At 46.3% G+C, this 12,293-nt stretch overlaps 1 protein-coding gene across 4 annotated transcripts in view; it reads left to right on the top strand.

The window, feature by feature from the left end:
- Window positions 1-12,293, top strand: part of LOC144258285 (uncharacterized) — a 65,275-nt gene that overhangs the window by 11,929 nt on the left and 41,053 nt on the right. For 2 of the 4 annotated variants that reach the window (XM_077806738.1, XM_077806740.1), the window contains exons 4-5: window positions 3,396-3,509; window positions 3,881-7,203. The exons of 1 other annotated variant lie outside the window; for it this stretch is intronic. In XM_077806738.1, the coding sequence (XP_077662864.1) occupies window positions 3,396-3,509; window positions 3,881-5,253 (1,487 nt within the window). In that variant the 3' untranslated portion in view covers window positions 5,254-7,203. Of the gene's footprint in view, window positions 1-3,395; window positions 3,510-3,880; window positions 7,204-12,293 lie in introns of those variants that run through there. One more of the 4 variants, XM_077806741.1, reaches the window with a different exon arrangement.

Here is a 12,293-nt window from a genome sequence, read left to right on the forward strand (position 1 = left end):
GACAAATTGGAGGATTGGGCCAAAAGAAATCTGATGAGGTTCAGTAAGGATAAGTGCAGGGTCCTGCACTTAGGACAGAAGAACCCAATGCACAGCTACAGACTAGGGACCGAATGGCTAGGCAGCAGTTCTGCGGAAAAGGACCTAGGGGTGACAGTGGATGAGAAGCTGGATATGAGTCAGCAGTGTGCCCTTGTTGCCAATGGCATTTTGGGATGTGTAAGTAGGGGCATAGCGAGCAGATCGAGGGACGTGATCGTCCCCCTCTATTCGACATTGGTGAGGCCTCATCTGGAGTAGTGTGTCCAGTTTTGGGCCCCACACTACAAGAAGGATGTGGATAAATTGGAGAGAGTCCAGCAAAGGGCAACAAAAATGATTAGCAAAAAGAAAAGCTCACGAAAGCTCATGCTCAAATAAATTGGTGAGTCTCTAAGGTGCCACAAGTACTCCTTTTCTTTTTGCGAATACAGACTAACACGGCTGTTACTCTGAAAAATGATTAGAGGTCTGGAACACATGACTTATGAGGAGAGGCTGAGGGAACTGGGATTGTTTAGTCTGCAGAAGAGAAGAATGAGGGGGGATTTGATAGCTGCTTTCAACTACCTGAGAGGTGGTTCCAGAGAGGATGGTTCTAGACTATTCTCAGTGGTAGAAGAGGACAGGACAAGGAGTAATGGTCTCAAGTTGCAGTGGAGGAGGTTTAGGTTAGATATTAGGAAAAACTTTTTCACTAGGAGGGTGGTGAAACACTGGAATGCGTTACCTAGGGAGGTGGTAGAATCTCCTTCCTTAGAAGTTTTTAAGGTCAGGCTTGACAAAGCCCTGGCTGGGATGATTTAATTGGGGTTTGGTCCTGCTTTGAGCAGGGGGTTGGACTAGATGACCTCCTGAGGTCCCTTCCAACCCTGATATTCTATGATTCTATGAGATTGTTAGGGGTCTTATTCCTTCACTCACTTCCTTCCCTGGTCCTTCTCGCATGAACAGAGAGCAGCAATACCCGAAGTCCAAAGGTGCAAACAATTAGATGTTTATTGCGGAGAACTTCCAGTGAGCATGATTCCAGTTTCCTTCCTTAGTGTCCCCCTTCCCAGCTCTGACACCACAGAGCCTTATTTGTGTCCCTGTTCCCATTCCTGCCCTTAGCCAAACATGATTCCAGTTTCCCCACCCCCATTCCCTGCTCCCATTCCCCCCCTTACTTCCTGATTGACTGCAGACTATATAGTAAAACCTGAATTTTACAAAAGACCCGCCCTCAGTCAGCTCAAACTCAGCTGTTTCTCCCCAAAAAGTCTGTCTTCAGTCTTGTGAAAGAGGATAAATCACTACCTGCCCCTTTCCGCGTAGGGCAAAGCTTCAAAAGCTGGAGAACTGCATAACTAACCTTGAGATTTCATCACCCCATAGTGACACCATCTTGCACAGAGAACCCATCCCTCAGCCCTCCCCAGTATCATTTGGCTCATCTCAGCATCACAGTCTGTGAAGTATTCATGCTTTCAAGGGCTGTCTCAAATATAGAGATAACAGTCATAACTAGGGCTACTGTTTGCTGGCAATGAAAACATAGTAATTGACAAACATGAGCAATATATAATCCTTTACAGCATGAAAATTCATTGGGGGGAGACGGCAGGAGCCAGCTGTGTGTAGGAGGTGGGGCCCAGACACTGAGCGTTGAGAGCCTAGAGCCAGCTGTGTGCTGGGGAGACAGGGCACGAACCACCTGTGTGCAGGGAGATGAGCAGGGGAGAGGTGTTGTGGACACAACCGAGAGGAGGTGCGAGTGCCCGGCATCCCACTGCCAAGTACCCTCCTTGCTCAGAGGAAGCTCCAGTGGTTTAGCTGAGCCCAGATTTGTATGAGGAGGGGAGAAATTGGCAGCAAGTCTCAATAGCAGCCAGCCCCCAGCCTCTGCCCTCTGCCCTGGGGGGGAGTCAGTTGTCTCCAGGCAGAAATCGGGAGGGGGGCAGCACACGGTGTCCCTTGCCCACACATCACCTCTGCCCTGCACTGTGGGGATGAGTCAGGTGTCTCTGGGCAGAAATCTGGGGGTTGTGATCTTGCATGCCACACCCACCCTCTGTTGAGCAATTCCGGATATGAACGGTGATTCCAGAAATGAAGAGTGTCAAGGTTCCTTCCCCACTCTGAACTCTAGGGTACAGATGTGGGGACCTGCATGAAAACCTCCTAAGGTTACTTTTACAAGCTTAGGTTAAAACTTTCCCAAGGTACAAACTATTTTACCCTTTGCCCTTGGACTTTTGCTGCCACCACCAAATGTCTAACCGGGTTTATTATTGGGAAAGAGCCGTTTGGAAACGTCTTTCCCCCCAAAATCCTCACCAAAACCTTGCACCCCCCTTCCTGGGGAAGGTATGATAAAAATCATCACCAATTTGCATAGGTGACCACAGACCCAAACCCTTGGATCTTAAGGACAATGAAAAAGCATTCAGTTTCTGAAAAGAAGAATTTTAATAGAAGTAAAAAGAATCACCTCTGTAAAATCAGGATGGTAAATACCTTACAGGGTAATCAGATTCAAAACATAGAGAATCCCTCTAGGCAAAACCTTAGTTACAAAAAGACACAAAGACCGGAATATCCAGTCCTTTCAGCACAGCTTATTTCCTCAGCCATTTAAAGAAATCATAATCTAAAGCATATCTAGCTAGATTACTTGCTAAATTATAAGACTCCATTCCTGTTCTGTCCCTGGCAAAAAGCATCACGCAGACAGACAGAGAGGCTTTGTTTCTCCCTCCCCCCAGCTTTTGAAAGTATCTTGTCTCCTCATTGGTCATTTTGGTCAGGTGCCAGCGAGGTTATCCTAGCTTCTTAACCCTTTACAGGTGAAAGGATTTTTTCCTCTGGCCAGGAGGGATTTTAAAGGTGTTTACCCTTCCATTTATATTTATGACAAAGAGTAATGTCAGGAAAAAAAGTGCAGTAATAGCGGTAATTTCTAGAAAACACTGGCCCTAGTCATAACATTAAATACGATAGTCTCAAGATATAAGCTGTGTTCATCAGATCTGGCACTCTGCCTTCACATAGTTCGCTCGGCTGGTGGGTTCTACTCCTTCCCCCATTCTGTGTCTGCCTTGTCTATTGAGACTGTAAATTCTTCAGGGCATGGGCCATCTAATATTCTGCGTTTGTATGGTGCCTTCCACAACGGGCTGTTAGTTGGTCCTTAGGCACTAAGGTAATGAATATGATTTATAATAATAATAACTCTCCAGACACTTTGAGGCAAGGAAGCTGGCCTTGGGATGTTACTAATTAAAAATGAGCTGGGCTTAAAGCCATGGAATATTCCGTGTGACAAGTATCCCACAAATTCCACTGACCTCCCTTGTTTTCTTTGCCTTGAGCAGGGTTTCCAGTTTCCAAACCTGATGTGATCTTGCAGCTGGAACGAGGGGAAGACCCGTGGTTCCCAGACCCCCATGGCTCTGAGAAAGAAGTGCTCCCAAGAGTTGCCTGCACAAGTAAGAAATTGGTTAAACAAACTCAAAAACTGTCCATGAATACAGGAAACATTTGGGATATCCTACAAAAACCTTGTGAACTGTCCAAGTTGAGGATTGTTCCCTGCAGATGTAGGATCATTAGGCGGATGTCACTCATGGCTTCCCAGCTACCCTGACTGACAACTGGCAGCAGGTGCCTCCCCAATCTCGCTTTCCCATGAGAGTTCTGGTGAGATGTGGACCCAGAACTGATCCCTTCCTCTCTCTCCTCTGGGGAAGGGTTTGGGGAAAATCAGCTCCTGATAGGTTTGATCTCTCCCACACATATTTTGGTTTGTTCATCCCTTTTTCCATTCTTCTCTCTGAGATTTCCTTTCTCTCTGGCGCAGGAAGTGATCTATTTGTGGATTCTCTCTGTCTCCCATCAGGAGTTGGGCTGGCGAGTGAGAACGAGGAGAAACCCCAGCAGGAAGATTCTGAGGAAGTAGAATCCCATGGGACGTTATCAGGAAGATCCAAAGGGAGTGATTCCGGGAGTTGTGCACTCCCAGAAGAAGAAAAAGCCTGTGAGAGTCAGCAAAGGCCAGAGGAAAACTTCAGTAGCCACTCAGATCTTGTTACACGTGAGAGAATCAACTTGGAAGAGACATGCTACGTATGCCATGAGTGCGGGAAAATCTTCAATCAGAGCTTTGCCCTTACCTCACATCAGAGAATCCACACTGGGCAGACGTCCTACACATGCTCTGAGTGCGGGAAAAGCTTTAGTTGGCACTCACACCTTAGCATACATTGTAGAATCCACACACGAGAGAAACCCTACACGTGCACTGAGTGCGGGAAAAGCTTCAATCAGAGCTCAAACCTTATCACACATCAGAGAATCCACACTGGAGAGATGCCCTACACGTGCTCTGAATGTGGGAAAAGCTTCAGCTATAGCTCAAGGCTTATCATACATCAGAGAATCCACAGCGGAGAGACGCCGTACACATGCTCTGAGTGCGGGAAAAGCTTCAATCAGAGCTCAAGACTTATCACGCATCAGAGAATCCACACTAGAGAGATGCCCTACACGTGCTCTGAGTGTGGGAAAAGCTTCAGTTATAGCTCAAGGCTTATCATACATCAGAGAATCCACAGTGGAGAGACGCCGTACACATGCTCTGAGTGTGGGAAAAGCTTCAGTCAGAGCTCTCGGCTTATCACACATCAGAGAATCCACAGCGGAGAGAGGCCCTACACATGCGCTGAGTGCGGGAAAAGCTTCAATCAGAGATCACACCTTATCACACATCAGAGAATCCACACAGGAGAGACACCCTACATGTGCTCTGAGTGTGGGAAAAGCTTTAGTTGGCACTCACACCTTAGCGTGCATCGTAGAATCCACACAGGAGAGAAACCCTACACGTGCTCTGAGTGTGGGAAACACTTCAATTATAGCTCAGCTCTTACCACCCATCAGAGAATCCACAGTGGAGAGACGCCCTACACATGCTCTGAGTGTGGGAAAAGCTTCAGTTATAGCTCAGCCCTTACCACACATCAGCGAATCCACACTGGAGAGAGGCCCTACACATGCTCTGACTGTGGGAAATGCTTTAATCGGAGTTCAAACCTTATCAGACATAGGACAATCCACACAGGTGAGAAACCTTATGGATGCTCTGAGTGTGGGAAACGTTTCAGTTGGAGCTCCAGCCTTATTAAACATCAGAAAATCCACATGGGAGAGAACTGTAATAAATGCCTTGATTAGGGCTGGCTAAATATATATATATTTAAATGACATTTGCTAATTCCCACATAGTGATCTTTGCACCATCTTTGCACCATCTTCACTGTGGTCTCTCAGCTCCCCCAGATGAGTTGCCTGCTTCTGCCTTTTGCAGCCAACCCTTTGTTGGGGTCAGTCCTGTGATCTTTTCTATCAAATTCTTTCCTTTTGAGTCGTAGGAGTGTGTGTCCCTCCTGCCAGGAATGTTCTTGAGCACCAGGTGGGAGAGAGAGGTTTGATCCCAACAAGCTACACTGAGGCAAAAACTACCTGTGCCTTACATCCACTATGACTGTACATGGCATTGGCTGCTCAAGTTAGTGATCTTGGTGTAAAAAGACAATTACAGTTGTAGAGCCGATGCAGCCCATGTGCAGTGGTTGCATTAGCTTTCCCCTTGACCTGACCTAAACACCATCACTTTTCCTAGTCTAAACAAACCCTGAGTATCATGGTTATACTGTTCCCCCATTTCAAAGCAATTGTTAGTCATCAAGTTTCCCCTTCAGAAACAAATTGTTTCATTTGCAGTTGCTCGGATGTTGCTTCAGGTTGTGCTGGAGAGCAGATTTTTTTACTACCATTTTCCTCACTTAAAATATATTGAACTATAACAAAGATCAGGAACAGGGCAGGGATAGGGGAAAATGTCATTTCACCCTCTGTAACAACAGAAGAAGATAAGAACATAAGACCAGTCATACTGGGTGAGACCAAAGATCCATCCAGCCCAGTATCCTGTGTGCCAACAGTGACCCATGCCAGGTGCCCCAGAGGGAGTGAACCGAACAGGTAATGATCAAGTGATCTCTCTCCTGCCATCCATTTCCACCCTTTGACAAACAGAGGCTAGGGACACCATTCCTTACCCAGCCTGGCTAATAGCCATTAATGGACTTAACCTCCATGAATTTATCCAGTTCTCTTTTCAACCCTGTTATCATCCTAGACTTCACAACCTCCTCAGGCAAGGAGTTCCACAGGTTGACTGTGCGCTGTGTGAAGAACTTCCTTTTGTTCATTTTAAACCTGCTGCCCATTAATTTCATTCGGTGGCTCCTCGTTCTTTTATTATGGGAAAAAGTAAATAACTTTTCCTTATTCACTTTCTCCACACCACTCATGATTTTATAGACCTCTATCATATACCCCCTTCATCTCCTCTTTTCCAAGATGAAAAGTCCTAGTCTCTTTAATCTCTCCTCATATGAGACCTGTTCCAACCCCCTAATCATTTTATTTGCCCTTCTCTGAACGTTTTCTAATGCCAGTATATCTTTTTTGAGATGAGGAGACCACATCTGTACACAGTATTCAAGATGTGGGCCTACCATGGATTTGTATAAGGGCAATAAGATATTCTCCATCTTATTCTCTATCCCTTTTAAAATGATTCCTAAGATTCTGTTCACTTTTTTGATAGGGTAAGTCAGAGGGATTCCCTTATTCCACGTCACCATCCCAATCCCCTTGTTGTTCAGTTGGTTAAGTCAATATTTTTTTCTAAAGGTCTGGGAATAGGATTCACTAGTAAATGACTTGTAAATAAGCAAAGTACACATACATTCGCTCCCAAAGCAGTTGTGGCCCAGGCCCTGCAGCAGGTTGCTCCTGAAGATATCTCTTTCCTAATCAGGTGCATGTTGCCTATTATTTGTGAAATGCAGTCCCTAGCTAGGTAGAGATGGGGCAAATGGAAGTGACATTGCTGTTCAACTCACCCCTGGGAGATGCTGCAAATATGTAGAAAATGAAATCCGTGTTGAATGTGATAGAGCTGCAGAAAGATACCTATTTCTAATAGATTCCTGACTTTTGGTGTCTTACAGGGATTTTAAGACACACTTGAATTTAGTCCCTAATTTAAATCTGCACCACCAGATTAAAGAAATAAAAGTGCATATTTGGGGGAGTTATACCTCACTATCGCTACTGATATGTTGTGTGGTTGGTGAAGAATTCTATGCCAGAGAAGTGTAAAATTGCTTGAAGGAAGGTCAATGATTTGACAAGAACTCAGGTAGAAATGGCAGGTATGAGTGGTTGATTTTCACCACAGAGATGGATGCTCTGGTGACCTGTGGCCTAGGTAAACTATTTTTAGAACGCTGCTCCCTAGTTAAGTGGCATTGATCACACTCCTAAAGGATGCCATCATTAAATTGTGAACAACTATCTTTTACCATTTGGCTCTAAAGTTTCATGAAGCACAGAGAGAAACAGCTGATTCCTTCAGAGCCATTCCATGCCTATGAGTCCCAATCTGGCTGCCTTGTTGGACAAGAAGCACTTCCATGATGGGCAAATGATGGTAGCCAATGAGGGAACGTATCAGATTCCAAGTTCAGACTGTAGGATACATGAATGCTGAGTCCAGAGTCTGTGTTTTGGTCTCTTAGCCCTGGTCTACGCAACAGGGTTAGGTCAAATTTAGCCGGTTTAGATTGATTTTATAATGAATGCGTGTACATAAGCAAACCCGTTCCATCGATCTAAAGGGCTCTTAAAATCGACTTCTGTACTCCTCCCCGGTGAGGGGAGTAGCGCTAAAATCTACCTTCCTGGGTTGAATTTGGAGTAGTTCAGAAACAAATTGATGTTATTGGCCTCCGGGAGCTATCCCAGAATGCTCCAATATGACTGCTCTGGACAGCACTTTCAACTCCGATGCACTAGCCAGGTACACAGGAAAAGCCCCGGAAACTTTTGAATTTCATTTCCTGTTTGTTCAGCGTCACAAGCTCAGCAGCACAGGTGACCATGCAGTCCCCCCAGAATCATAAATGAGCGCCAGCATGGAGTGAACGGGAGACACTGGATCGATTGCTGTATGGGAAGAAGAATCTGTGGAGGCAGAACTCCGATCAAAAAGAAGAAATGCAGATATACATGCCAAAATCGCACAGGGCATGATGGACAGAGGCTAAAACGGACACACAGCAGTGCCCCGTGAAAGTCAAGGAGCTCAGGCAAGCCTACCAAAAAACAAAGGAAGCAAACAGTCACTCTGGGTCAGAGCCCCATACATGCTGCTTCTATGATCAGCTGCATGGCATTCTAGGGGGGGACCCTACCACTACCCCACCACTGTCCGTGGACAGCTGCAAGGGGGGAGTCTCACACAACAGGGAGGAGGATTTTGTGGATGAGGGGGAGGAAGAGAATGAGCAGCAGGCACGTGGTGAATCCGTTCTCCCCATCAGCCAGGACCTTTTCATCACCCTGGAGCCAATACCCTCCCAAGGTGGGATCCCCGACCTTGAAGCTGGAAAAAACACCTCTGGTGAGTGCACATTTGTAACTACAGTACAGGGTTTAAAAGCAATAGTGTTTAATGTCTGATTTGCCCTGAAGACTTGGGATGCATTCGTGGCCAGTACAACTACTGGAAAAGTCTGTTAACATGTCTGGGGGTGGAGCAGGAATGCTCCAGGGACGTCTCCATGAAGCTCTCCTGGAGGTACTCTGAAAGCCTTTGCAGAAGGTTTCTGCCTTATTTCGTTCTCCATGGTAGGACACTTCAACACACCAAGCCAGTAGCAAGTAGTCTGGAATCATTGCAGCACAAAGCATGGCAGCGAATGGTCCTGGGTTTTGGTCACATTCAAGCAACATTTGGTCTTTATCTTTCTGTGTTAGCCTCAGTGATATCATTCATGGTCACCTGGTTGAAATAGGGGATTTTTTGTAAGGGAACAATAAAAGGACCCCATTCATGCTGGGCTGTTTGCACTTGGCTAAAAGGGATCATCCCAGAGAATAGCCACGCGGTGGGGGGAAGGGTGAAGGGATCATCTCAAATAGCCACGTGGAGGGGTGGGGGGAGGTCTGTGCTGCACATCCACCTGAAAACCGCAGCCCCTCCTTTTAAATGGCAAACCAAACCGGCATTGCATGCTATGGGAAAGGAGGATGCTGCAGTTTGAAAATATTCCCACACGTTATGAAAGTGTTAGAAGCCAAACCCGCGTACCCTTTGGCTTACCATGACTGCCTGGAAACCGAATTCTGTTGCCCAGCCATGTGTGATGTATCACCATACCGGCAGGCATTCAATATAAAAGGCAAAAAGCGACCTTGTACCTAAAGCACATGTGCTGTCTGCTGTGAATTGCTTGATTCACTGTGAAAGAGTCTCTCTTTTGTTCTCAGAAATGTATCATCTTAAATTTTACTCTCCCTTTTTATCCCCCTGCAGGTGCAAATGTTTCTATGCTCCCCCATCATATCCGTCCCTGAGGTTATCGCAGATTAGAAGGCAAAAATAAAACCACATTCATGTTGACATGTTTTCCAAGCTCATGCAGTCCTCCCGCACTGATAGGGCACAGCTGAATACATGGAGGCATTCAGTGGCAGAGTCAAGGAAAGTATTATGTGAGCGCAATGAGAAGAGGCAGGATGCAATGCTGAGGCTAATGGGGGAGCAAACAGAGATGCTCAGGTGTCTGGTGGAGCTTCAGGAATGCCAAAAGAGCACAGACTGCCGCTGCATACACTGTACAACTGCCTGCCCTCCTCCCCAAGTTCCATATCCTCCTCACCCAGACACCCAAGAATGTGGGTGGGGGGAGGCTCCAGGCACTCAGCCACTCCACTCCACAGGATTGCCCAAGCAACAGAAGGCTGTCATTCAAACAGTTTTGATTTGTAGTGTGGCTACAATAAGCAATGTGCCCTTGTCCTTCCCTCCTCCCCTACCCCACCCGGGCTACCTTATCAGTTATCTCCCTTTTTTTTAATTAATAAAGGAAGAGTGCATGGTTTCAAAACAAGAGTGACTATTTCCGTTGCCAGCTGTGATTGAAATGGGGAGGGTGGTTGGCTTACAGGGGATTAAAATCAACAAAGAGGGCGGGTTTGCATCAAGGAGAAACACACACAACTGTCACACAGTAGCCTGGCCAGTCATGAAACTGGTTTTCAAATCCTCTCTGATGCGCAGCGTGCCTACCTGTGCTCTTCTAATTGCCCTAGTGTCTGGCTGTTCAAAATTGGCAGCCAGGTGATTTGCCTCAACCTCCCATCCCGCCATAAACATCTCCCCCTTATTCTCAGAGATATTATGAGGCACACAGCAAGCAGTAATAACAATGGGAATATTGGTTGCGCTGAGGTCTAACCTAGTCAGCAAACAGCGCCAGTGAGCTTTTAAATGTCCAAAGGCACATTCTACCATCATTCTGCACATGCTCAGCCTATAGTTGAACTGCTCCTTACTACTGTCCAGGCTGCCTGTGTATGGCTTCATGAGCCATGGGAGCAAGGGGTAGGCTGGGTCTCCAAGGATAACTTAGCATTTCAACATCCCTAACAGTAATTTTCTAGTCTGGGAACTAAGTCCCTTCTTGCAGCTGCTCAAACAGCCCAGAGTTCCTAAAGATGCGAGCGTCATGCACCTTTCCTGGCCATCCCACGTTGATGTTGGTGAAATGTCCCTTGTGATCCACCAATGCTTGCATCACCATTGAGAAGTACCTCTTGTGGTTTATGTAGTGGTTGGCAAGGTGATCTGATGCCAAGATAGGAATACGTGTTCCGTCTGTCGCCCCACCACAGTTAGGGAAACCCATTGCAGCAAAGCTATCCATTATGACCTGCACATTTCCCAGAGTCACTATACTTGGTAGCAGAATGTCAGTGATTGCATTGGCTACTTGAATCACAGAAGTCCCCTGTCATAAATATAAAGGGAAGGGTAAACCCCTTTGAAATCCCTCCTGGCCAGGGGAAAGCTCCTCTCACCTGTAAAGGGTTAAGAAGCTAAAGGTAACCTCGCTGGCACCTGACCAAAATGACCAATGAGGAGACAAGATACTTTCAAAAGCTGGGAGGAGGGAGAGAAACAAAGGGTCTGTCAAGGTTCCTCCCCCACTCTGAACTCTTGGGTACAGATGTGGGGACCTGCATGAAAAACCTCCTAAGCTTATCTTTACCAGCTTAGGTCAAAACTTCCCCAAGGTACAAAATATTCCACCCGTTGTCCTTGGACTGGCTGCTACCACCACCAAACTAATACTGGTTACTGGGGAAGAGCTGTTTGGACGCGTCCTTCCCCCCAAAATACTTCACAAAACCTTGCACCCCACTTCCTGGACAAGGTTTGGTAAAAAGCCTCACCAATTTGCCTAGGTCACTACAGACCCTTTACAGGTGAGAGGAGCTTTCCCCTGGCCAGGAGGGATTTCAAAGGGGTTTACCCTTCCCTTTATATTTATGACACGCCCCCCAAATCCCAGCTAGGGTGAAACACTGACTGGGATTTCTTCCTGGAGCTCTAGGAAAAACAGAGTTAATAAGACACATGCATCTCTAAATATACTACCAAGTACATAAAGACTAACAATATTTTCCACATCTCAAGGACTATTTTAACCAGTTGATTCTGGGAAACTTTCACGGGAGAGTGTATCAGCCACTTTGTTAGAAGCTCCTGAGATGTGTTGGATGTCGAAATCAAAATCTTGGAGAGTTAAACTCCACCGAAGAAGTTTGTTAGTTTCTTTGATGGTGTGAAGCCACTTCAGTGCAGCATGGTCGGTTTGCAGGTGGAAACGCCGTCCCCAAACATATGGGCGTAGCTTTTCCAGAGCGTAGACAATGGCATAACATTCTTTTTCAGTGACTGACCAGTTGCTTTCCCTCTCAGACAGTTTTTTGCTGAGAAACACTACAGGGTGGAATTCTTGATCAGGTCCTTTCTGCATTAAAACTGCTCCCACACAATGCTTGGATGCATCTGTGGTTACTAGGAACGGTTTGTCAAAGTCTGGGGCCCTTAGTACAGGGTCAGACATGAGTGTCTCTTTAAGCTTGTTAAAGGCCTTCTGACGCTTTCCGGTCCACTGAACAGCATTTGGCTGTTTCTTTTTGGTTAGGTCTGTCAGTGAGGCAGCGATTTGGCTGTAGTGCGGTACAAATCGTCTGTAATAACCGGCCAAGCCTAAGAAGGATTGAACCTGTTTCTTTGACTTTGGGACAGGCCACTTTTGGATAGCATCCACTTTGGCCTGTAGGGGGCT

The sequence above is a fragment of the Eretmochelys imbricata genome, chromosome 28 (assembly GCF_965152235.1).
Source record: "Eretmochelys imbricata isolate rEreImb1 chromosome 28, rEreImb1.hap1, whole genome shotgun sequence".
Classification (NCBI taxonomy): Eukaryota; Metazoa; Chordata; order Testudines; family Cheloniidae; genus Eretmochelys; species Eretmochelys imbricata.